The following is a 25,524-nucleotide window of genomic DNA, read 5'->3' as shown; positions in this document are numbered from 1 at the left end:
TTCAAACAGTTTTTTGCTTTTAACTTTTTTGTTTGTTCGTATTAGTTCGTTTTCTTTGTAAATAGGCTCCATTTTTACTTTAATCTACTTGATCAACAAATTGGATTATTCAAAACTGGGAAAATTATGCTGTGATTTGTGGAGTATTTGTGATTGGGGAAAGATGATGATCCAACTTTTAAAGTGCTTTAGAATTTGTGAGAGAAATAAGGGTATACCATAGGTATTTGACTGTTTCTTGAGTTGATAAAGGACATATTCAGTGATTTGGAGCTGAGATACTTGTTGTTAAGATCTATTGCCCAAAATTAACAGGACGTCTTTGACTGTTAGTACTTATCATAAAATGAAATTCAATTGAATGGTTACTCACTTGAAAAGAAGGATATGTGGTTCTGGAGCTGAGAAAAAGGGATCAGTTAGTATTCAAATTAGACCTAGAAAGATAGCAACAACAACATACCATGAATTTCATAATGTTCCCAACCTAATGATTGTGTTATACCTAAACCACGCCATTCATCTTCAGTTAAAATTCGCAATGTACCAGTTTCTGAGTTGAAATAATCACTTGGAATAACTTTTAGCATAGCTTTTGGAAGCATGACATGACTATTATTTCATTTTGTTAGAACTGTTCAATTAAATTCCTATCTGAAAGCATAGCATCCAAAAAGAAGATCTTAGACATACCGGTATTCATATTCATCATCAGAGTACCTGATGGAAGGTTGTTAGTTAAAGATCAAGAAAGAACGATTGTGTCCTGTGATGAGGAAACCACAAACAAAAGAACAACAACAACACGTACCTTGGAGAATAATGTATTGAGTCCTGGAATTCAAACACTCTAACTCGTTCAGAGTCTGTAAGCTGGCGGCCTCTGAAACTCATTGCAATACACAAAGTAATTACCAACGAATGTGTGAGTTATAAATCTATCTCAACCTTGGTGTTTCTTCTTTACGCGTATTTTTTTTTCACCAAAGTCAAAACACAATGTGGCATTTACCGATTAATGGATAAGATCGGATAATTTCCTAATTTGGGTTATTATTGATGTTTTTCACTTCGATTCTCGACGCGTCTGTTTATTTTCAGTTGAAAAAATAACAAGCCGAAACAAAAGCATCGAAAGACAGACTTGAAACAGGCCTGTTTCATCATAAAACATTAGTAACAACAGGTTTGGAAAACTTTCTGTGTTAGTCTCATTTTCTCAAAGCATTCATCCTAATTTGCATCCTTTCATATTTTTCAGCCCTCCTCAGCGAGTTTTCCCCTTCAGAAGTTTCTACGTTCTTTTCTTGCTTTTTGTTAAACTAGACATCGTTGATCTTCACTTTACCAAATTGAGGTTTATATTTAAAGAAAGCAGGTAACTCTGTTTTGAGATTTGAAACTCAAGAGATCTCATAGGAAGGAATTCAACAAAGTCCATCCATAATTAAGACTGTTACCAAAGAAGTTTTGACAATATTGAGCTTGTTCAAGATATTGATGTTCTATATAAGATGTCAAATGATCTAGGGTCCCCATACATAGGTATTAAACCCACTTTGTCAACAAAAGCCACTGCAGGTAAAAATATTGTTTTAGTTGAGCAATATGTTGAAACTGGTTATGATTATGTGCTATTAGCTATAACGAATCCAAATTATCGTGAGAAATCAAAAAAGATCTTTCACAGGGCTAAAACCTCAAGTGATATAACTGTTCCTTCCCCAAATTTGAATGATGTAAATATATTTGCTGGTTCCCAAATCAGTAATACTATTGGGTTACTATCAAGTTGGATTGAACTAGAGAGTGATGATGAATTAATAGCTGAATTTTCCAAACAAGTGTTGATTAACGAATTGGAATATGCCAAATTCATTGGGCTTAAACATATTATAATGGCACCACCGAAAGACCTTTTGAAGTTATCAAACTATTCCAAGAGCATATATGATGCGTTAGATATTACAGAGTCTCACCATATCACTATATCAATCTCATTACCTTTGTGCGAAGATATTGAAGGTCTTTCAAGTCGGCCGCAACACATCGATTCCTTAAGCACTTGGGATATGTGGAATTCAATTAGAACTAACGCTGACTATAACCCAAGATTGAAAGTTTCATTGGCATTACCAAAATCAGGAATACCCATTACAGTTGTTGAAAGGTGGTTTGCAGAACCTGTGTCTGTATTGTTAATGTCATCATCGATATTCATTTTGAATAACAAAGGTTATCCTGTTTTATCAAAAACAAATCAATCTTTATTGCATCATTTTCATATTAAAAAACCTATTTATTTATTGCATGGTCTAGATAAGATCCCAGAAGAAGTTGATCCTTCAGCATATATGACTTACATCAATTATATTCTTGTTAGAAATCAACCACCGATGTCAAAAATTGACAAAGTTTCCTCCAAGCATCATGACGTTTTATTGCCTCCATTACAGCCACTAGCCACTCATCTTGATGATTTCACTTATAGTGTTTTTGAAGAAGATAATGTGAAGTATGATCTATATGGGAAGGCAATATATTGTGCATTGTCAGATTTATCTCATTTGAATAATATCAATATAGCTATAGTGGGTGCTGGGAAAGGTGGATTAGTTGATGCTGCTTTTGATGCTGTTACTAAACTTGGAATCAATTCTAGAGTCAACATAACAGCGATCGAAAAGAATAATTCTGCTGTTATTTATTTAAGCAAAAGAAATTTTGATAATTGGAATCAATCAGTTGATATTTTAAATGTCGATATGAGAGATTGGTCTCCCAAAGAGAGTTATAATATAATTATCAGTGAGCTATTAGGAAGTATGGGATGTAATGAATTATCACCTGAATGCCTTTACCCTTTGGAAAAGTGCTTGGATAAAGTTCATGGTTGTTTCATTCCAGAATCTTATACTTCCTTCATTGCACCAACATTCACTCCAAAACTATACAACACATTGAAATCAGAAGGGAATGAGATCGCATTCCATAAGCAGTATGTCGTGAAACAGTTAGAATCATGTTTATGTTCCACAAAGATCAATGATATATGGACTTTTCATCACCCCTTTTCAAATTTCTTGAAAACTCACAAGAAAAGAACTATTTCAACATTCAAAATCCGTCACAAAACCGTCATTCATGGTATTTCTGGATTCTTCACAGCTAAGCTGTACAAAGATATTGAGATTTCAATCAGACCAGATAATCATACACCAGATTTAATCTCATGGTTTCCCTTGTTTTTTCCTCTAGAACAACCATTATATGTAACTGATGATACTGAGCTGGAGATTTTGATGGTTAGAGAATCCTCCAACGGAAAAGTTTGGTATGAATGGAGTATTGAAACATTTATGTATCTGGTTGTACCTGGTGAGAGTTCAAATGAATTTCAAATGCGCGTAAGAACTGGCGTAACGAAATTGCACAATCACAGGGGAAAAGGTTTCTCAATGGATTTGAACTTGAATTATTTAACGAATTGAATGAATGATAGTCAGTCTCATGAAATCTTTTAAATATGTAAATAGCAATACCTTTCAATCGATTCACTATTACCGGCATCTAGTTGGAACTTAAGTGTCAAATTCCAGTGATTCAAACCTAATTTAACAAATTTGATAACTTGATAGCTGAGTCGCTAGACACACCATTGACTTGGCAGCTGACTTTTCACTTAAAATGTACTTAGATCATACAGCGGCTGGTGGAGACTGGATTCTAGAGTAAATCGAGCTGTGTATCGTAAGTATCGAGTAATGGGAATCGAATTAAAATCAGTCAAGAATAGAAGAGGGTTATTTTGCCAGTTGTAAAGTTTTTCAACGCATACCAGCTTTTATTGACAGATTGGAGCATTAAAAGAATTAGAAAAGAAGTTAGAATCAAGTAGTAAACAACAAACAATATTGAACCTTATACTGAAAATCTCAAGCAGCACCGAACTTTGAAGTCTGATGCACACTTCATTATTCAAAAGTTGCACATGTAATTGTAACCCTATAGATTGCCCTTCCACAACCGGAAATATATATGACCTTGTTACTTGACACCCTTTAATCGTGACCTAAAGGCCATCACTTAGCCTCTAGATAAAATTAATGGGTGGTTTGATCATGATCTTCGAGATCTTGAAATTCTGACACAAAATTTTGGGCCAACAGTTTTTCCGAACACCTGGCGCAATAATTCCATAAAAATCCGCGCCATGTACCACTATAACTTACAAGGCGAACAGTGAATCATTGTTAATTGGTATTAGAGTAGCGTTAAGCTGTTTTTGACCTGGGTCATATTACACAAGCTGCCACATATAATCGACCACAACTTAATATAGCCGTGTCATTTCCTTGGTGTTCATTGTTGTTGCTGAGTCAAAAGTCGATATGGCCCATGAGGCAAAGAATTATATCTGGTCAAACATAACTCAATGTTGATTGCAAGTAATCATAAACTAGATATCTACTCATGATAACTCAGCTTATTAATTTATGCGGGAATTAATTGAAACACCGAGCTATCCAGATCAATGTTTGAGTATGCCTTAGATAACTTCATCGACACTATTCAATTGGAAAACTAATTGATGTCCGCAGTTTCATTGAATTTATCAAAAAAACTCTAGTAGAATTTTAGGATCACATTCTACAATTAAGTATAAATAAAGCATTTAGACATTTGCTTTAAGATTCGATCTTGGTCTAATTCAATTGAAGATACTGATAAGATTCAATGTAAACAGAGATTGTCAAATTTCAATACAATCAAGGTTTGAATAGTATTTTGAAAGCCGTCTTTTAAGCTTTGCGACTGTGATCCTAAAGAGTAAAGAGTCAACACTCAAGACCATTTAGAAAAATGCTTTATTTGCTCTTCGAAGAAAACATCGAGATCAGTTCGAGCTGCTGTACTTGAGCTTATTTCGATTCTTCCTCTAGAGTCTAGAGTCGACATTCAAACCGATCTGAAGCGTGATTCAAAGGTAACTATGGGGTCATATTTCTCTAACGTACCTATGATTCCGACTCAACTGCAGCACACTAGGTGAAAGTCAAGCTACAGCTTGTTGTTCTAGCACAAAAAGCTAAAAGACTAAATCATGTCATCTTGTTCGGTGCATGCCTTATAGTTATTTGTGTACAATTATTTAATTTTCGCGTACGTATTACGGAAAAATCTGACGTTTATTTTCGATTCGGAAAAACTTTAATGGGGCGTTTCTTTTTGAGTGGAAGCTTACACCTGGGTGTAGAACATCAAATAACTCAACATAAGAGATCTATTCTTTGTTTCTCCAATGTTTTTATATTTGATTGAGAAAGATTAGTTGTAAGCCATTCAGATTGGTACCTTAAACACCAACTAGTACTTTATTGTTTGTTTGTTGTGATCTCATCAAAACGACCGTTGTTTCTCGAAGCTCTTCCTCTATGATTTTAGTTGAAGTTTTTCCGAAAAAGCGGTAGGGGTCACAATTTGTCCGATGAAGCATACATGAAACCGCTTTTTGTCCATTCTTTGATGATAACTTCAACCAAAAATAAAAAAATGATCATTCATCAAAGGAAAAAAAGTATCATGATTTTTCCAGTGTTGAACAGAACCATAAACATCAACTTTCAAAGGCCTACAAACCAAAATGAAACGTTCACTATCAGTACGATGCTAGCCAGCTTTTGGGTGGTTGAAAAAAAATTTTCACTCCGTTGTAACCTTGAAGCTTGAATATCACGATTCACAGTATAGTATCTAGTTACACGTTCGAACTACTTGATCCAGCATCATTAACACTGGTGGTAGATGACTACATACGGTATAGAGTCTTGATGTATATCCCATCAAATGAAACTTGTTTTCTCGTGGCATTAGCTATGTGATTAGAAGTGTCTTTTAGTACGACGTTATGTGTAATTACTGTGTCTCTTTTTCTTTGAAAAGTGGTGTAGTTGAAGTGAGGAGTCTTGTCGATGTTGATGTTGAGCTTCGAGTGTATGTGAAGATATGTCAATTGTAATAGTTTAAAGGGTTTTGACGTTTTCTTTGTGTGGTGAGTTTTCTCGAGAATTTCCAACAAAGTCGAACTCCGATAAAAATAGACGAAACGGGAAAATCTAAGAGCACTAGCTATGAACCGAGAACGTTTTTTTTTGATAGATCGTAGGAAGTAAATTTGAACAAAGAAGCCGAGTGGGAGAGATCTATTTTTCCGTATTCACTGTATTGAAACTAAAATTTGAATCGAAAAGTGGGTAGCTTTTTTTTTGCGAGAGAAGTTGTAGAAATGGTGAAGTTCGTGGGTAGGAGTCTTAAATCAATCATATGTTTTTTTGCTCAGTGCCATCCGCGAATTCTAGAAGGTGTATAGAAATCCAGAACAAATTCGCGGGTACTTTATGAAACGAAAAACTTGTTGAGAAGGAAGATACGTACACAACAACTTCAAAGGATAAAAAGGTGAACGAAGCAACGATATGCCAATTGAGACCCATAAACCTGATTCAATCTTCAATCTCATAGCTTTTGAATAACGAATCAATTCTTGAACCAATTGATGTACGCTTGTATGTATAATTGTTGAGTCTCTACAAAAAAAGTTGAACACGTAAGTACCTTCTCCCCCCCTTAAGTAAAGCCTTATTATTTTCCAACCTGAAAGAAAATTTCATGATTGAAATATTTGTACCTACAAAATTGATTATACTGCTTATCTTGATCAATTCTTCTCAACTCCTGTTGAATTGTGAAAGTGAGGAATCTCCCCGCTTTTGTATGTAATCTAGCGAGAAATTATATTTGGAACAAAGGCTCCCGTCCAAGGGTGAAGTTCCAGTTGGTGCAGTTGATGTGGTTGAAGGCAGCGTTTGTTGCGGTGAAGCTGGATAGGGAGCTCAAGCCTCGAGAAATCGAGAACCAAGATCCGAACCAGCCTGAGCACCAACAGCAGAACAAGCTCACTACAGTTTCAAAACCCTCACAGTCTGATCGACCCATAGACATGTTCACCTCAGAATGAACTTATGCTCAGCTTGAACTACATCAAACCCAACTGATCCAGCTCAACCCAAACGCTCTGTCCCCTGTCCCAATCCGGAATAATCATCTGCTTTTGCTGCACTGGACATTTTGCTTTCTTTTTTTCGCGGACGATCCCAACGTGCATATGTCCCGGTGGTGCAAAAGTGATTCAGATAAACTTTGAAAATGAATATGCTCTTGGGTGGTGGAAATTGAGCCATCTCATATAAAATAGAGATGAAGGTACCTGTTTGCAACCCTATACACCTTTTAATGAAACCAAGTTCTTAACTTCTACAAAGATTAACAAAATCTTCCTTTGGAAGCAAAAATATTTACAACAACAACAATCTTCTTTTCATCCATACTTGTGTTGGTGAAAGAACAGATATAGCAATTATAAGGTTAAAACAGAGATAGATTCTTCGTGGCCTTTCAATTACACAACAACTATAAATAATACCCTTTATTCCAACAATGACAACTTTTGCTGATATCAATTCATTTGACTGGTCTTCAATGCTAAGTGATATTCAACAACAACGTTCAACAATGAATTCAACTGCAACTAACAACAATCAATTCCCAATGTCTTCAACCATTCAACCAAAACAAGAATTCTTTGCAGTTCAACAACAACAACAGCAATTGACTCAACAACCTTCACCAGTTAGCTCTGATGATAATGACATGTGGTTTGATAACTTTTTAGCTGAAGGTGAAAACCAATCAAACAATTCATCATCAAATACAACCACAACCACTTCTCCATTAGAATTCAGCTCATTGTTTGATGTTGATGACAAAAATGATGATCGTGAAAGTTTATTTTCTTCAACTGTTACAAGTCTTGATAATACTCCTTTGATTAAAGCTGAAGAAATGAATCAACAAATTCCAAACATGGACTTATCTGATGTTCAACACGATGCCCCTTCATCAACCACCACCACACCAGCTTCAACTGAAACCAAAAAGCCAAAAAAGAAGAGAGCTCCAAGAAAGAGATTAACTGCTCATCAAAAACAAGCTCATAACAAGATTGAAAAAAGATATAGAATCAATATCAATGCAAAGATTGCAGGTTTACAACAAATCATTCCATGGGTTGCAAGTGAAAAGACTGCTTTTGAAACCGGTGATGGTATCAAGATTGAACAAGATGGTGAAGTTCCAAGATTAAACAAGAGTATGATTTTGGAAAAAGCTACTGCTTATATTTTACATCTACAAGAGAGTGATGTTAAATTAAAAGAAGAGAATGAAAAATTAAGAAGAGAAGTTGAAAGATTAGGTGGTAATGTGAATTAGAGTTTTATGATACTATTATTATTATATTTATAAGAATGACGTTGTTTTTTAATGTTAGTGTTTTGTTTTGGTTTCAATTGTTTATTTGATTTTTAGTGTGTTTTTCCCTGTGAGTACTACTGAATATATTTAAAAGAAAAAGAGATTGCTTAGGTCAATCCGTGATGAATTATGGGTTTACGTTTATAGATTATAGAATGAAGTTTATTTGATTTTTAAATTGAATGTTGTAGAGCACATGGAGCTAATTGATCAAGTTGTAAAAAATTAAAAGTTTATACCCATGTGGCCCCGACTGGAGATGAGATGAGCTTCTCGTAAAATTTCGTACGTATCTTATCGCGAATTAGTTTTGCAAATTGAATTTGACCCCTTGAAACATTTTTCAACACCTGCACAACTATTTTCAAGATATTTGTGTTGAAGCCAGAATTATGGGACAAGGTTGATATAGTATTTGTTATAGCTTGCCTCAATAAATGAATCTCCTGGAAGGTGTTGATGGTATCCGTTCTCCTTTGATCTATTAGCCGTGCTTTCTATTCAAACTTCAACTTCAAAGTACAACTCCCGGAATAACCACAACTTTTGAGCCTTATACTGGACATCCGCTCCCTACGCTGATGATCATCAATCGCACAAACCTCTTTGAAAGAACTATGCTGCATCAAACGCACTTATCTTTCTTGGAAGTGTACAGCCAATTGGTGAGATAGCTCCGTTTGTGATGTAAATACATCAATTTGTTTTGTGTTGGAAAACAGATTGAGATGTTTGGGCGGTTCACATAAGATAAGGAGCTCATGTTTTAAACAGTTGTGCTTCATACAAGTATGATTCTCAAGCACATATTGAATCAAAATGTCCACTCTTCATCAAGGCTTATAATAAATAAATGAATCCATGTGACAAAAATATCTCTTGGGTATAATACGGTGAGCACTGGGGCGGGCGCACTGGATATATTTGACTAGTAGTTACGTTTAACTAGTACCAACTTATAATTATAGCTGTATCCATTTCTCCAAGGTCCAAGGAGCACTACGGTACAATTAATTAAGAAACAGACAGGACAACCGATTAATTAATCATGTAACATTTTCACCTCTATGATCATCAACAGCAGCAACTTCAACACTGTGCCCAAGTGAAAGACACCCCTATGGTCAGGCAGAATCCCTTTATTTACACCTATAACAACCTTCAATTCCAACCTTCCGCGTCCAACATGAATTAATTCTCCAACTTGTTTGACTATTATCAATTGTGTTGATCAATGTGATCAATTTGTAAACGCCTGAGCTTCGACGGCATACAGATCAACTTGAAGGTCACCTCGGTTGTTTAGTTACCCAATGCTATGATCTGTCCCATGCTTTCAAGGAGTATGCTGAAAGGTATTACTATCATTAATTGTTTAAGTTCAAGTGCATTTTCTAGCTTATATGTGTGGATTCTGTACTGACTTGAGGTATTCAGGCTTTGAAAAAAAGGAGGAAACTCGCCAGTTAATGATAATAATAGCATGGACGTGTTCAATGATGCAAATTCAACCAGATCTAGGGTGTTTCAGTTGATCCAATTTGCATCAGATTACTGAAACAATTAAAGAAAAAACAAACAAAAGAATTGATTGAAATGTTATACATGTAGCCGTTGAAAATGAGATTTCATACAACGCTTATAGACTTAAATCCGGCTGCAGTCAAAAACATCGGTGATAAAAATGTAGGTATAAATTCAACTTGATCTTGATTCTTGAATGTCATAGATTAGGACGCTTGTGTATGATTATTGTCCAAGGTAGTGGAAGTTCTACTAAATGGCTGCAGAATCATGAAATGCCAACTAACTCTTTAATTCATGACTTTAGCTTGTCAAAATTCATCTGGTCAAAAGAATTGTTCTCCCCCCTTAAAACGTGTAGTGTAGTTACTAGTGTAGGCACTGATGTTGGCTCGAATCAATAAAGGTGCTAGAGTTGGTTTGAGATATAAAAAACCACACGCTATAGAAGGCTAATTAATTTACCCCCACTATAATGTATTCTTGTTGTTTGATTAGCAGTGCAAGCAAACATACAATTGAAATTAATGGTGTACAGACCATGCTGTAGTAGTGCAGAAAACAGTGAACTCCAATTGAATTTCTGGCGTTCTGGGCCTCAAATCCTCAAATACCCTTTATACTTTTGTGCAAGCTGATTGTCTGATTTGTCCTGAAACTTCAACTGGAGCATTTTCACCAACCACAACACCTCCGAAAGCAACTACGTTAACTCGAGAAACACTAGTACAAACTTTAAACCCGGAATTCTAACTTCTGAGTTCTACAGGTCGACGTTCTAACAATAAATTAGTTCCTTATCTATACATACGATCAATTAAATTACAATTAAGGGGTATCTTGAATCTTGACTTTGAACATGTACACCAATTTGTCCACAACAGTTCAACTTTAAATTAGTTATCCCAAAAGAAGGTTAGATTGGTTGGAATACCAGATTCAATACCACAATCCTTAGCATAGGTGTGTCCATCAAGCTTTTCACTAATATAATCTTCAAATTCCTTAACAGAAATGCTAAAACCAGGGCCATCAGAATGACCAGGAATTGGAATAACAGCATCATTTAAAACAATTCTGACATAATCCCCATCAGAACCCTCACATTCTAATCTTTCAATGATCAAACGAGCACCCATTGGTGCAATATTTGAAACTTTCCATAAATGATTGAAGTCAATATGTTTAACTGACAAATCACCATCATCAAATATACCCAAGTTTGAGATAATATAGAAGATATCTGAATCATGAGCAAATGATAATGTCAAGTTTTTAGTATCATCTTTCAATAGCTCAATAACGGCATTGATATAAACTGACCCGATGATACTTGACATATTATTACCTGGTCCCTTTTCATAATAATACTCAACATCTTTACCATAAGAGTAGCTTAAGAAATCAGTTGTAGTGAAAATATCACAGATTTCTTTTGAGCCAACAACATTTAAATCATAACCACAATAGTACATTAATGATTCAACAGCATCTGCTGTCAAGTTTATACCTGGAGACTCATTATTCAATCTTTCAGCAATTTGATCCAAATAAGATTCACTAAGTGATTTGATAGTGTCCTTGTGTAGTTTCTTATTGTAGTTTTTACATGAAGTTACTGGTGTCAACGAGTTGGCGCCTAATTTCTCATCATCTTCATCAATCACTTTGACAAAAGTTTTATTATAATTTTGACCCAAAAACCCTTCAGCAAACTTGTGAGCAGATTCAACAACACGCTTAGAGCTTGCCGCATAGAATTTTATATCTTCCCCATCCTCATATAACTCATAGTAATGATCTCTAAACAATGAACCTAGTTTATACATCTCCAACAACCCAGCATAAGGACCTGAAGAAGTTTCTTTCTCAAAGCCAGCAGCATCAAGAGCTCTGAATTCATAATCTTTCAAAAATGCTAAAGGACCTTCAACTTGTTCTGTATTATTTCTGATACTAGCCAAATTTTTAATCATTTTTTCACCTTTTTTCTTACTTGGATATCTTTCACCATGTCTTGCGATCATGTTAGCTTGAGAAACTTTACATTGAGCAAGAGCATCTCTTTCAATACCATAACCTGGATTAGCAACGTATGGTGAAGCGGTACCTAAGAAACGTAAAACGTTATACTGATCAAGCGCTTCTTGTGAAAATGGTTTCAACGAAAATTGTTGAATTGGTAAAGCGTCAACTGAAGCAATTGATAAAGCAAGTAACGACAAGATTGGTTGGGATAGAAGCATCTTGGATATTCTCTTGACCTTGAAAAGAACCTTGTTGATGGAATAAAGGTGTTTTCAATTGACTTTGAAATTTGATCCACTATTTATACATGGACGATCAAGGCTTCAAAAGAAGTGAACAACACTAGACTCTGATCCTATTGGCCCTTTCGAACTCTTTTTTGCAACCATATGCAGCAGTATTCATAGTCTTCTGATGAAGATGAAGCGGTTTCAGTTTGTAAATGGGCTGCTTCACATGTTTGATTCTTTATACACGTTTTTGTTGGAAAAAAAAACATCACCGTTTTATGTTTTTCGGTTTAGATGATGCATCAACGTGTAAATCATACTCATGTTATGTCTATTTACTATGGGTTTTGAGATCTTTATGAAGAGTTAATCCTGTTCTATGCTTCATCAACTTTTGAATTACATTTCGAACCCTTCACTGGCTTTTAAAGAGCTCTAAACGGATCAGTATTTTCGCAATTGTTGGTTCGCCTGTCAAACACTGTAACGGTATTTACAGGGTCCTCCGTTTGAAAACGTTCCCAAAACAAGCATAATTAATCCGAAAAGGATTGAAAATTCCGATTTTATTGCTTAACTATACACATTGGCTCATTTATCTTTCTTACGTCTGATGACTTTATCAGCAGCCCAAACACCTCTATCAACAACAGCACCAACAGTTAAAACACCACCGATAGCACTTATAACATCCAATATGAATCCACTCCAAGTGCCTTCATATTCTTCTTTATTTATAATTTTTAATGGTGACATTTCAAAGTGGAAAAATAAGCCAGGAATACCACCTCTAGCATGGAAAGTATTTGGATGGTCATCATCACGACCACCAACTAATGGACGATCATGGTAGGTTGAACTGTATTGGTTTGTTTCTATAACAGTTCCATTCAAGTATTCATATCTGGTTGGAACAACTTTCAAGAAGTATGAATATAAATGCTCTTTACCTCCACTTGGTGACACTCTTCCATCTAATGGATGGTTAGATAATTCCAATGGTTCAGAAGTATATTGAGAGTTGACATCTGGTCCAAAACTGAAATGATTGATTGTATGACGGAATGAAAAATCACCTTGTCTATTGTACAATGATAAATCATGAACATGTCTTGATGGTGCACTATAACTTGCACCTGGAGCAAAGTGAAGATTACCATTGATTCTGTTCAATTTAGCTGTACCGCTAACTCTACAACCTTCACCTAATCTATCATTGATCTTCTTAACATAACCTTCTCTTTCACATTGTTCAACATTTTTACCATCGAAAAAAGCCCAACCAACAGATGCATATGCTTTACGAACACTTTCACAATCATTACAACAAATTTTTTCATTTTGAGCTTTTCCTTCATTACCATTTTGATCTTTGGCTCCATAACAAGGTCCACAGTAATCTGCTGCAACTTCAGAGTTGGCAAGGTCTTGATCATCACCAATCTTCATTTCTTCTTTTCCAATTTCTTCACCACTCTCTGTTAACCTTATTTTAGTGAATCCATATTTGGCAATATCTAATTGTAATTCACCACTAACATCCATTATATCAAGTGACATCAAATCACAAGGTAGATCTGGGAATGTGACATCAAGGTTGATATCTAATTTCAAGTTATGATCACGGTCAACAACTAATTCTGGGTAGATTGATATTTCATTGAATTGTCTCCATTCACCTATTATCAAGGTGATCAATGTCAATATACAAGTAACAGTGATTAAACCACCAGAAGTTGTCTTGATTTTTGCATCTTCGACGGTCTTGGAGAAGGCATCAATAGAAAGCAATCCGCTTTTCTTAGCCATTATGAAATGAAGTTAAATTGGTCCAGCCTTTTTTGATCTGTTTATCTAGATCTTTTTTATGAACACGAAATAGATAATTTTTTTTCTTCTCCGAGCTATATCAAGGCAAAAAAACACACTTGAACGGGGCAACAGTACAAACTACACTTATAATTGGAAAACTAACTAATTAATGCTTTTTTTATTTATACAAGTTTAATGTTTACTATCAAACCCTGTGATCAAGTCACCACCAACGTTCAACACTTCATTGAAGATTGCTTGCTTGTTGATAATGACCTCATCTTTAGAAACTGGCTCGAAATTATAACCTAATTGAACTTTAAACTTGGAAGTTTGTAACTTGTTTGGTATGAACAACCCTGTTATAACGTTTTCACCTGTTTCCTTGATGGTATGTTGATGATGTGAGAAAATGATGGATCCTTGAAATTTCAAGTTGAGTTCTTTAACAAGTTTCAAGATTGGATTGAATTTTGATGTAATGTCTGATGGATATGAATTACTTGTGTTCAATAAATTCTTGAAGGCTGAAGTATTTGGCAAGACACCAGAGGAAACTGTCAATGGAATAGTTTTCAATTTGACCACGAAATCATAATCACCCAATGATGGTGTAAATAACAAATTTAGAGTTCTTTCATTCAATCCGTTGGAATTGATTAATTGAATTGCAACTTTTGATAAGGCAGTTAATCTGGTGGCAATTGGCAATGATGAATTATTGGACCACATTATACCTGATGGATCAGCTTTCGTGGCAACAAAGAATTGAGTTCTTAAACCTTGAGGATCTTCACCACGGACTTTTTTGAAATTTGATTGGATTTGTTGATAAGATGCAAGTGTTAATCTATCTGACAATTTGGATAACACGTTCGATTCATCATCATCAATTCTCTTGCTAACATCTAAAATTAATGGATCTTCTTTCCAATTCCAATGTGAAATGAAATGTAAAATTCTCAAAAATCCATTCTCCACTGATGCTGGAACATCAAATTGTGCAGGATCAATGAAAGGTTGTAATGCAATTAATTCAACTAATTCTTCACTCAAATGACTCAATAACAATTGATCATCTAACCATTTCTTGAATAAACGAACAGTTGGTGAGTAAAACTGAAATTGATGTGCTAATGTTGAAATGGTTCTTGTATGTATAACTAAACCCTGGTAATTTTGTGCAAATTTAAGATAAATACTTTCCAAAGCTTGTTTTTTTTCTTTGCTTGCATTTTTAACAGCTCTCAAATATAACTCTTCATCTTTCTCAGTTAAAACACGTAATCTGAAACCATAACCTTCTGGACTTAAAATGTTTAATGTGGTAACATCAAAATTATATGGAATCAAATCTTCATCTTTTGTTAAATAACTCTTATAAGCAGTCTCTTCAGTTAAGATTTCACTTATTTTCAATAAAAATGCAGTTTTAACTTTTTCTAATGCAGATATTTCATCAGGCCATTTGGATGAAGTTTCAAATTGTAAAATTAGGTCATTGTAGAAATCATTATTTGAAACAGCAAATGGAACAGGTTGTAAGAATGATGTATATCTTAATGCTGGGCTTATTGGTAAAATGGACTTGACGGCTAATGGTAATTCAGTTTTGATCAATATTTTGTAAAGTGAATCATAACTTCTCAAAACACTATTGAATGAGTTTGTAGAGATAACAGGTTGCTTTGTTGATGATGGTAAGTTTGGTAAAGGTAATAATTTATTAACATTGGTGACATTAGTCTCTATTTTTAAATCATCTCTAATATGAGTCTTCAAAATATATTTAATAATGGCAAGTACAATTGGTTCTTTGTAATCACTTGACCAAATAACAGAATGTGTAATCGCACCATCTTTGAATCTTCTCAATGATGATTTTGGACCCCAAAAGTTTCTGAATTGTGAACTATCTTCTGAATCACTTGGTCCTCTTGTAACCAACTTTTCAGATTCCTGAGGATCAACAAGAATACCAATCTTTATAGCTAATTCATTTTGACTTGATGGTTTACGTTTTGAAGTGTCAAAATCCCAGACTCTATCGAATGTAACATTGATACCACGCACTCTATCAGATAAACCAAATCTCAATGCACTTGAAATCTTATTAGCAATGTAGTTTTCATAAGTTAAAAATGTGATTTTCTCAAATGGAGCAAATGATGGGTCATCATTATGTGATAAATTGAACTGAACAGTAAAATCATATTTTAAAAAGTCAACATTTGAAGATTTCAAAAACAAAACATCAAATCTATCTTTAATGTTATCATTTAATAAAGCCAAAGTCTTTTTAGCATGCTGAACTAATAAATTGTATGAGTTTCTTGTGACTTTGTGCAATATATTAATTTTGGTTGTTTTATCAAAAATTGTTGGTGTATTAAATCCACCTTTGACGTATTTTGAAGTGTCATTTGAATCTGAGTGAAATTGTAAATAACCATCCGATTGTAAATCTTGTTCGGCAATGTATTTTATGACACCTTTAAACAATTGATAACTTGAAAGACCGTGCAATAAAACTTTATCACCTTGGGAACCACCACCATTCAATAATGCAGCAGTCAAGGCAGCGAATTCGAAATGGCCAAATCCACCAGCATCCATTGTAGAATCTAATCCTCTTTGAAATAGCCATAATCTACCCAATATGCAGGCCTCTTTGAAGAATTCAGCAGATTTCTTAGCTTTGTAAAGGTATTTCAAATAATGATCATGACAAGACATGGTCAAAATAGATGCATTGTATAATGGGGTGGCAGGTAAATCTAATTCTTCATTCTTTTGCACTCTAATACAATTCTTGTTTGGTAACAACTTTTTTGGATCAAAAACTCCAAATGGGAAACCAACAAGTATATTGATTGAAAACTTGGTCTTGAAAAAATTGTATTCAGATTCCAAGTTTTTGTTTGTTGCTTGAACCTTCAAAACGGGTGTAAGTATATCACCATTTAAGTAAGTGTATGATAATTTCAAGAAATCCAATCCTTCTCTTTTGAATATAGTTTTCAAATTTTCTGTTAAGTAACCCAAGTAAAATGAACGTTTGTGCAAAGCTCTATAGTTTAAGTAATCTTTTGCTTGAAACAATTCTTTTGGCATTGTAATGTTAACATCAATAGGTAAACCGTGTGGAGATTGAATTGCAGTCTTTAATCCAAATGAACCAACTATTGACATGTTTTCTGGTTTCTCGTAACCGAATTTATAATTGATATTTGTAGGTTTTGGATCATTATATGGGATTGCAGTTTTCTTATTCTTAAACCAAGATTCAGCTTCTTCTAAAGTTTGGTCTTTCAATTCTGGGACAGTCTGAATCAAATCATACAACTTGTGTAAAAACTTCTCTATCTTTGCGACTTTGGTATCTTTCAACTTCACTTCCTTAATCAATTCATCAATTTGTAACTTGAAAGCATTTGATATAAATAATTCCGAAGCTTCTCTAGCAAGCTGAACATCACGAGCTGATAGTGTGCTTTTATTCTTTGGTTTTGAATCTTTTGTGCTTTCCTCTTCTTCATCTTCATCTTCTTCACTTTCCTCCTCTTCAATACTTTCATTCTCTAATTGGTCATCATCACTTTCAGCATCTGCCACATTCTTTGTTATTGTTTCAATGATTTCAGCTTTTGATAAGGCTGGTTTTTTTGACAACTGAGCATCATCAGCGATCTCTTGCTCTCTAGTTCTTTTAGCCATGTTCAAAAATAGTCTTGGAGTGTGTTTTGGTGCCAATATATCAAAATATGCAATATTAATACCAGTGACAATCAACAGCAAAATAGAGGTAACTCAATACCTTTCTTTCTTCCCTTGATTTTGTTTTTATCCGTTGAAATGGGATGTAATATAGTACAGACGACCTATCAGAAAGATCCTAATGATGTAGAGGATCTTTTCTATAGTTGGTGATGGCCTTTGGGAACAGTTTGTGTTGTTTAACCGCTCTATACCTGACATACCAGCTAAAACAATTTTTTCATAAAATTCTGCCATCGCGTGGAATTCTCAGCACGGCCAGCGTGTAATTTCAAGCCCTAACAAAAATCGTTGTCGTTCGCGATTTGAGATTCGGCTTGGTGTGCGGATGTCCTTAACCCCCATGGACGTGCCTTTACCGGGAGGCCAGGCCCGATTTCGCGAAAGGTATTTGGTGTTTTGGCTAAAAAAAATAATGGGAAGTAATGCCGGAGAGAGAGATTCCATGACTTGAACTTTCAAAATTTGAAAACTCGTTGTTGTGATTCAAATCTGGCTCTTCCTTTCAAATACATCTTATTGGATTAAAGTGTTATTTCGGCTGCTGCTATTGCTATCAAGTTTGTTTCAAAGGAAAAGAATTAGCTATCAAAAATGATGATCAGGCAAATAATAGGCTCTCAGAGCAGAAAAATAATACCATCACAATCAATATACTCAAGACCATTGATCTATAGAACTATACATTCTTCATACCCTAAGTTTCAACAAGATGTCAAGCCAACTAAAGAAGCCCCACCATCAACCCCAGCTAAACCAGTTGAAAAGAAGAAAACATTATGGGAAAAAGTTAAACATGAGGCAAATCATTATTGGGATGGTACAAAATTACTAGGGCTAGAAACTAAAATTTCATTCAAGCTTTTGTTGAAGAGTACTGCTGGTTATGAATTAACTAGAAGAGAACATAAGCAATTGAAAAGAACTACACAAGATGTTGTCAGATTAGTACCGTTCGCCATGTTTGTTCTTGTTCCATTTGCTGAATTATTATTACCAGTTGCATTGAAACTTTTCCCAAATATGTTACCATCAACATATGAATCTAAGTTAGATAAGGAAAAGAAAATGAAAAGATTAAGAAAAACCAGAGAAGTTGTTAGTGAAGTGTTGAGAGATACCGTTCGTGTCAAACTTCCAAGTTATGTTACTGAAGATCAAAAGGCTGATTTCAGAGAGTTTTTCCGTTTAGTCAGATCAGGTACAGAATCTCCATCAAGAGAACAATTGTTAAGAGTTGCTAGATTATTCAAAGATGATATCGTACTAGATAACTTGCAAAGAGCTCAATTAGTTGCTGTCTCTAAATACATCAACACTTCACCAATTGGTACTAATCAAATGCTTAGATTTAGAATTAGATACAAATTATTAAAGATCAAACAAGATGATAGAGCTATTGACTATGAAGGTATTGATTCTTTATCCACTGTTGAGTTACAAGCCGCTTGTGCTTCAAGAGGTATCAAGGTTAACGGTGTTCCACCTCATGAATTGAAGGATGATTTATCAATTTGGTTACATTTAAGATTGAGAGAAAAAATTCCATCAACTCTATTGATTTTATCCAATGCTTACACTTATGGTGATATCGAATCAAAAGAATCATTATATGATGCATTAGAATCTGTCTTGAGTGCTATTCCAGATGAATTGTACCATGAAGCTGAAGCTGATGTTGCCAAGGATGACGTTACAAACAAACAAAGATTGGAATTAATCAAGGAACAAGAAGAATTGATCAAGACTGAAACTAAACAAGAAGATGAAAGTGGAACCATCATTCAAGTTAAAGATAAAATTAATTTGGATGATGCTGATAAAACTCAACACCTAACACCAGCTCAAATCGAAGCTAAAAAAGTTGAAGCCGAAAAGAAAAATTAGTTCCGTGTAAATAAACTACTTTAAAATAGACAAACAAATAGTTTTCTTTTTTTGATTAATTACCTTCTGTCCAATCGAACTGTCTCCAAATTTTACTCATTTCATTAACCCTTTCATCATTTTTGATCCATTTACCTTGTTTCCTGATAATATAAGGATCAACATTTAACACACCGCCAATAACTTCTCTTGCGAACAAATCCCCCTTTGGCCAGCTTCCAATATCCTCCACAATATGACCTAGCCCACCATTTAGATTAAACCAAACATGGAAATATGGTGCTTCTTTGGCAATGGAATACCTAAACGCGTCACGACCCATTTTTTCTGCATTTGACATTGTATCAATAATTGCTGAATGATGCTGCTCCAATTCTGAGGAATGCTCAAGTATTGACTGTTTGAAAAAACCTTGGATTGTAGATGATAATGTCATTGGAATAGGCACTGCAATAATAGCTGCGTGGTTATGTTTGTAGATTGAAGTCTCATAAAAAATGACTGATTTGTTTAGCTTTGTGTAATAAAATTTGGATAATGAAATCATATAATTTCTTATTTCATCCCATTCATCTTCATCGCACTGTATTGTATTTTGGGAATGATTTATAGGAACAATCATTGTTGAATATTTGGCAATTGATGGATCTGGCGGTAGTGTAAGATAAACTTTATCAGCCATACTCAAAATATCACAACAATTATCATTCTCAATACATAATTGACAGCGGTCTAATACACTAGCTAGTTTCTTTGCCTGTGAAGCTTCCATATTTTTCAAATCAATTGATCCCTTTTGAACATATTCAGCAAGTTTGTTTGAATAATCATCTTGATAGTCTAGGTCATTAGAGTACTTTTTATCTTTAATGATGCTTTGAATTGAGGATTTTCCCAGCCCACTGGAGGATTTCTCCTCGCGTACCATATCTTGAATTGTCATTTCATCTTGATTGATTGCAGAGTCACCATAGTTTCGTTTCAATGATAAAGCATCATTTTGTCTCTGTATATCCTCACCTTGTTTCTGTTTACCGTAAAAATTCTCTTTCATCTTTTCATATTCAGCTTCAAGATCTTTAACATCACTAGACTTTCGTAGTTTAGCTTTCAAGATCTTTGCATTCATTTCATTAAGCTGAGTCTGTGTAACTTGTTGACTTGAAGGGTTTTCATTAGAGTTGAGATTGTCTTCAACATTACCACTCTCCACCCATTCATACTCATCACCATCAGCATAAGCAGAATTATCTCTTTTCTCATACTTTGATTCTCTATCTCTGTAACCCGAATCCCTATGTCTATTACTCTCTCTGTGTCTGTCTTTCTCATCTCTTGAACCTTCATGTCTATCTGACCTATGACGGTGGCTTCTATGATGGTGGTGGCGAGACCTATGCTCATCTCTATGCCTATGGTCACGATCTCTGTCTCTATGATCTCTTGAAGACCTTCCCTTGGTTCGTTCTTCTGACATTCTGCATCTATTTGAGAATAGGCTAACGATTGAAATTTGAGATGCTTGTTGTGAGTTCTGTCAAAAGAATTGGTTATGAAAAAAATTAGTTCGGAGCTCTTTCAACTAGGCGACTACAGTACACATCAGAACCAAAAGATGGCAAGGTATTGGTGTAAACAGTGTGAAGTGGTGAGTATTTACTGATTAGAATGAGGCCTTAAGATTTATACTAACCTCGTTATTGCATAGTTTGTTGATGATAACAAAATCGCCAGAAAGCATCATGAAGATTCTGCAAAACATAAAAACTCATTGATACGATCAATCTCAAAATTACATCAAAAGAACAAGGATGAACATAGAGAAAAGTTTTTAGCTGAAAAGGAATTACGTGAAATAAATAAAGAGCTGGGGATTAAACCAGTTTTTCAAAAGAGACCCAAGGTTGAAAAGAAGGAAACAAAATCAGAGGTTAGTGAAATAGAAGAGAAGAGTCAAGAACCAGTGATTGGTGAATGGAGTACCGTTGAAACCTCAAAAGAAGTTACGCCAGTTACACCTATTGAAAAAGAGCCAGAGAATAGAAACAGCATACCCAAACCTTCCAAGAAACAATCAGCAGGAGATCTTGAAACTAAAAATTGGGATCTGAATACAAAGAAACAAATTGACACATTTTCAAGTGATGATGAAGATAAACCAAAATCAACCTTATTCAAAAAGAGGAAAATAAAAAAAACTACATCAAACTGATAGTCATCAAAAAAAAAAAAACACAAAATATACTTATTTGTCATGCAGTAAATCTATATACAAAGGATCGTAGAATTACAAAACTTTTCTTTCTCTTTGTTTCTCATTAACACATCCTAGGTGAATTGTCTTGAACCACCTCTAACAAACTCCATGATTTTCCAACCTTCAGTTTCTTTATTATCAACATCTTCAGCAACTCTAGTTAAAACCATAGCATAAGAACTCATAACGATATTTGATTCAGTACCTGCTGCGATTTCACCAGTTTTAGCCTTTCTATATAGATGAATTTCTTGAGCTCTGCAACCAACGACAAGAACTGGGATATTTGAAGGTAATAATTTAGCACTAACGATTTCAACACCTCTAATATCTAAGATTTTACCATCTGCAAATAATCCTTGTTCTCTAAAGATTTTTTGTTGAGCATTATAGACATTGAAAGGGGCTTCAGAGAACCAAGTTTTCAAAACTTCTTCTTCACCTTTAACATAAGCATCCAAGACTTCAGGAATGATATATTCACGTAATTGCTTTGTGAAATCCTCGGTATTAAAAGATGGATCAATTTGTTTAAATAATCTAATAACTTGAGCTGATTCAGTTTCTGCAAATAATCCACCAACTTTTTCGAAAACGGTTCTAATTGAAGAAACTAATGGATTTTCAGATTCATCCCAATATTTTAATTTTAAATCAGAAAATTGACGACCCACTGAAGTATTTGTTTGGAAATCTTCAATTTTTTTACCTAAAGATTCCTTTTCAGGTGCAATATCAGTGGCAACTAGGGCATTACCAGCTTCTTCGTTTGATTTAACAGCTTTTGGTCTTTTCCCCGAGGCCAATTCTTTTTCTCTTCTTGCTCTTCTTTGTTCTTTCGATTCAAACCCACCATATCTTGAAGCAGAACCATCATCTAAAACTTCTGCAACATCTTTATAAACTTTTGTTTGTCTGACTGGATCAATGGCTTTATCAAGAGAATCCACTGTACGTTCAACTGTTTTTCTTGTATATTGACCAGCTTCAGAATCCCAAGCGGTAACCGCCACTTTTTCAACAACTTCACCAGTTTTTTTAATACTTCTTCCTATAACAGTTGTAGATTTTTGAGCTTTTTGATAAGCATCTCTTGCCTTTTTATATGCATCAGATTCACCGATTTTACCAGTTTCATCTTGTAAAGCTTTAATACCATCTTGTAATTCTTTTGATTTCTTCCATTCTTGTCTAAATGTTTCTGTAAAGATTTGTAAAGGAGATTTTGGTGGAGCGTTTCTTGAAATGAAAGAGTTGTGGAAGGCTCTTGTTATCACCAAGCTTGATGCTTTGGATTTGAGAACCTGGTTCCTCAACATCTTGATGATTTTGGATCTATATTGGATATTTACTTATGACTTGACGTTGAGTCTTCCATCGATTTTTTTTTCACCGCTTTTTTTTTTCATCTTCAACATCCGGAGAAAGAGAAGGATGACACAGCTGGAAACTCAGGAACAGGACCCATGTTTTGCAACTTTTTGGTGAGTATAATGCCTTCGAGTAATGTCTATTGAGCTTATTGAATTATATTGCTTGAAGAATCGAAGTATAGAAGGTCAAATTGAAAATTTAGAAACGAAGGGTTTCATCACGTGAATATCACGTGAACCAGCCCAAAGTTTTTACCGTGGCAGGGAGGAAATAATAAAGTCACTTTCTAAAGAATAAAGCAGCATTTTACAAGGTTTAGCTCAAATATGTTCCGTGACATTGTACAATGAGTTCGTAAATGGTAAATTACAAGCATTTTCTCAGCTTGGGCAAACTGTGGAGTCTGTTACTTTTTGAGATCTCTTTAATACTACATCAATATCATGATAAAAGAAGCAACCAAAAGGATATATTGAAATCATTAACCCTAAACACAACGCCATGCAAATAAAAAACCAATTAAAAAATGGAAAGGAATAAATAAATCTAGGAATTGATAAAAAAAGTCATTAAATGGGAGATTCAAACTCAAGAAATTTTGAGTTTGATCAAATGCTGAATAAACTTGAACTAGTCATCATAAATGTTTGGTCATATCAAGTTTCTTTTGGCTAATTTGATAGAATCAGCTTCATTTTTAGTTTCAGTGTGAGTTGATTCTTTATTTGAGTGTGGGTAATCATCTTCATCAATGTATCTAATTGGAACATCTGAGTGTTCAGTAGTTGATTCTTCTTCTTCAAGTGGAGCAGCATCATGTTCTGGAATGAAATCAGGTTTTGTTGAATCAGGACTCTCTGAGGAAAAGATTTCTTCACGAACGTTTGAATTCATTTGAGAGTGATCATATTCACCTGGGAAATGACGGTCATATTCAGATGGGTAATCATCATCTTCATCAAAGTATTGAGCAGTTTCATAAATATCAATGGCCAAGTAAATGAATGTAACGATAGCCAATGTGTATAGAATCAAAATAAGCTTTGTTTTGAACTTTTCCAAATGTGAAGCTTTAGTTCTTAGTTCAACCTCTTCGACATCCCCGATGGACTTTTCTTCGTCTTTTATCTTTATGTGTTGTTTTCCCATGATTACTATTGTTGTTTGCGTTCACGAGATGAGTAGCCAGAAGAAGGATTAACAGGAATCTCTCAGAGTATTTATACACCTCTAGCTCCCTTCCCGTGTCTACAAATACGCTATCTCTTTTACTGTGGGTACATGTGGGCTTCACATCCAAATGAGTCCACCATACAAAAATTTCTCGTTGAGGCGTAGCGCGGGCAAAAAATATTTTGAAACCAAAAGGAAAACGAAAGAGCTCATACAAATTCGCTTAATTTGAAGAAGCACGTTTTCATGACAATTTATTGACAACAACAAACAAACAAAGAAACAAGGGATGTGGTAATACAATGGTGATGGATGTGATGGGTCTTTCAAAGCGTTGAGCAACGAACGTATCTTGTGCAACCTTTGACTGGCTTATCGTGCCGAAGGATCTCTTTGGAAGGTGTATCATGTATGGAGTAAACCTCAGAATTACCATCAGACTGCTCCTCAAGTGGTTGAAACAGTCTCCAATTGGCCAACACATACTGCTTCATCATGAAACAATCTAGAGAGCTTTGGGGTCCATGTACACTGTATAGACGCTACAAGGGGTAAATTTATTTTTGAATTGTTCATCAATGATTACAATTGGTGGTCAACCAATCTAAGAGAAAGACTACAAGTTTATGCCATTCATTTATGTTATACTATTAGAGTTGATATTGCCACCTCAGAAATTTTTGCCACTCCATCTTACAGTCAAGACGTGACACATCTTCTGAGCTTCTACGGTGCAAATGGTAGTGAAAGTTACTTAGGTTTCCCATGGTACAGAATACTTGATGGTACACTTCTAAATTACGTCAATAGCTTGGAAAATAGATCTCATAGATTAAGATTCAATCTCCATGAAGATGACTTCAAATATACATCCACAATGGAGATGTTGAAAAAGATCAAATCCTTAGCATCATCACCAACCATTTTAAACCTGGATAAATACTTCACAAAATGAATTACAATGGATGGAGTCTTGGTTTGAAGTTGTCACCATCAAGCATACAGAAATAGATTAGATTTTTTCAAGTTTGATAGAATATGATCTACACAATACATCGCCATGTTAGAACAGCAAAGCAGTCTTAGTTG

General features: G+C 34.7%; 12 protein-coding genes across 12 annotated transcripts; 5 read left to right on the top strand and 7 right to left on the bottom strand.

Moving 5' to 3' along the window:
- Nucleotides 1-32: 32 nt before the first annotated feature.
- Nucleotides 33-1,309, bottom strand: CKS1 (cyclin-dependent protein kinase regulatory subunit CKS1). The gene is made up of 5 exons (XM_019186453.1): nt 812-1,309; nt 694-720; nt 464-612; nt 374-401; nt 33-320 (listed from the first exon to the last, which is right to left on the bottom strand). The coding sequence occupies exons 1-5, from the start codon at nt 892-894 to the stop codon at nt 296-298; spliced, it is 312 nt and encodes a 103-aa protein (XP_019038538.1). The 5' UTR covers nt 895-1,309; the 3' UTR covers nt 33-295.
- A 205-nt stretch (nt 1,310-1,514) lies between these two features.
- Nucleotides 1,515-3,491, top strand: HSL7 (protein arginine N-methyltransferase; the record flags this gene model as incomplete). Its single annotated transcript, XM_019182009.1, has 1 exon — nt 1,515-3,491. The coding sequence occupies one exon, from the start codon at nt 1,515-1,517 to the stop codon at nt 3,489-3,491; it is 1,977 nt and encodes a 658-aa protein (XP_019038537.1).
- Nucleotides 3,492-6,847: 3,356 nt separating this feature from the next.
- On the top strand, nt 6,848-7,018 carry WICANDRAFT_84919 (uncharacterized protein; the record flags this gene model as incomplete). The annotated part of the gene is made up of 1 exon (XM_019185807.1): nt 6,848-7,018. The coding sequence occupies one exon, from the start codon at nt 6,848-6,850 to the stop codon at nt 7,016-7,018; it is 171 nt and encodes a 56-aa protein (XP_019038536.1).
- A 479-nt stretch (nt 7,019-7,497) lies between these two features.
- WICANDRAFT_63824 (basic helix-loop-helix domain-containing protein) lies at nt 7,498-8,331 on the top strand (the record flags this gene model as incomplete). The annotated part of the gene is made up of 1 exon (XM_019183619.1): nt 7,498-8,331. The coding sequence occupies one exon, from the start codon at nt 7,498-7,500 to the stop codon at nt 8,329-8,331; it is 834 nt and encodes a 277-aa protein (XP_019038535.1).
- Nucleotides 8,332-10,793: 2,462 nt separating this feature from the next.
- WICANDRAFT_32492 (histidine phosphatase family protein) lies at nt 10,794-12,143 on the bottom strand (the record flags this gene model as incomplete). Its single annotated transcript, XM_019181970.1, has 1 exon — nt 10,794-12,143. The coding sequence occupies one exon, from the start codon at nt 12,141-12,143 to the stop codon at nt 10,794-10,796; it is 1,350 nt and encodes a 449-aa protein (XP_019038534.1).
- Nucleotides 12,144-12,746: 603 nt separating this feature from the next.
- On the bottom strand, nt 12,747-13,964 carry ERV46 (retrograde cargo receptor ERV46; the record flags this gene model as incomplete). The annotated part of the gene is made up of 1 exon (XM_019182063.1): nt 12,747-13,964. The coding sequence occupies one exon, from the start codon at nt 13,962-13,964 to the stop codon at nt 12,747-12,749; it is 1,218 nt and encodes a 405-aa protein (XP_019038533.1).
- A 195-nt stretch (nt 13,965-14,159) lies between these two features.
- On the bottom strand, nt 14,160-17,684 carry UTP22 (rRNA-processing protein UTP22; the record flags this gene model as incomplete). Its single annotated transcript, XM_019184961.1, has 1 exon — nt 14,160-17,684. One exon carries the CDS (start codon nt 17,682-17,684, stop codon nt 14,160-14,162), a length of 3,525 nt encoding a protein of 1,174 aa, XP_019038532.1.
- A 657-nt stretch (nt 17,685-18,341) lies between these two features.
- On the top strand, nt 18,342-19,631 carry WICANDRAFT_31866 (LETM1/MDM38 family protein; the record flags this gene model as incomplete). Its single annotated transcript, XM_019181891.1, has 1 exon — nt 18,342-19,631. The coding sequence occupies one exon, from the start codon at nt 18,342-18,344 to the stop codon at nt 19,629-19,631; it is 1,290 nt and encodes a 429-aa protein (XP_019038531.1).
- A 55-nt stretch (nt 19,632-19,686) lies between these two features.
- WICANDRAFT_79841 (CWF19 family protein) lies at nt 19,687-21,108 on the bottom strand (the record flags this gene model as incomplete). Its single annotated transcript, XM_019184960.1, has 1 exon — nt 19,687-21,108. The coding sequence occupies one exon, from the start codon at nt 21,106-21,108 to the stop codon at nt 19,687-19,689; it is 1,422 nt and encodes a 473-aa protein (XP_019038530.1).
- A 138-nt stretch (nt 21,109-21,246) lies between these two features.
- Nucleotides 21,247-21,850, top strand: WICANDRAFT_106116 (uncharacterized protein; the record flags this gene model as incomplete). Its single annotated transcript, XM_019180463.1, has 2 exons — nt 21,247-21,279; nt 21,340-21,850. The coding sequence occupies 2 exons, from the start codon at nt 21,247-21,249 to the stop codon at nt 21,841-21,843; spliced, it is 537 nt and encodes a 178-aa protein (XP_019038529.1). The 3' UTR covers nt 21,844-21,850.
- A 109-nt stretch (nt 21,851-21,959) lies between these two features.
- TIM44 (protein translocase subunit TIM44) lies at nt 21,960-23,207 on the bottom strand (the record flags this gene model as incomplete). Its single annotated transcript, XM_019181918.1, has 1 exon — nt 21,960-23,207. One exon carries the CDS (start codon nt 23,205-23,207, stop codon nt 21,960-21,962), a length of 1,248 nt encoding a protein of 415 aa, XP_019038528.1.
- A 706-nt stretch (nt 23,208-23,913) lies between these two features.
- WICANDRAFT_63816 (uncharacterized protein) lies at nt 23,914-24,411 on the bottom strand (the record flags this gene model as incomplete). The annotated part of the gene is made up of 1 exon (XM_019183618.1): nt 23,914-24,411. One exon carries the CDS (start codon nt 24,409-24,411, stop codon nt 23,914-23,916), a length of 498 nt encoding a protein of 165 aa, XP_019038527.1.
- Between the last annotated feature and the right edge of the window lie 1,113 nt (nt 24,412-25,524).

This window comes from Wickerhamomyces anomalus (genome assembly GCF_001661255.1).
Source record: "Wickerhamomyces anomalus NRRL Y-366-8 unplaced genomic scaffold WICANscaffold_4, whole genome shotgun sequence".
NCBI classification, from domain to species: Eukaryota; Fungi; Ascomycota; class Saccharomycetes; order Phaffomycetales; family Wickerhamomycetaceae; genus Hansenula; species Hansenula anomala.
The sequence above is the reverse complement of the archived record's forward strand: the minus strand, read 5'-3'. Positions and strand labels throughout refer to the sequence as shown.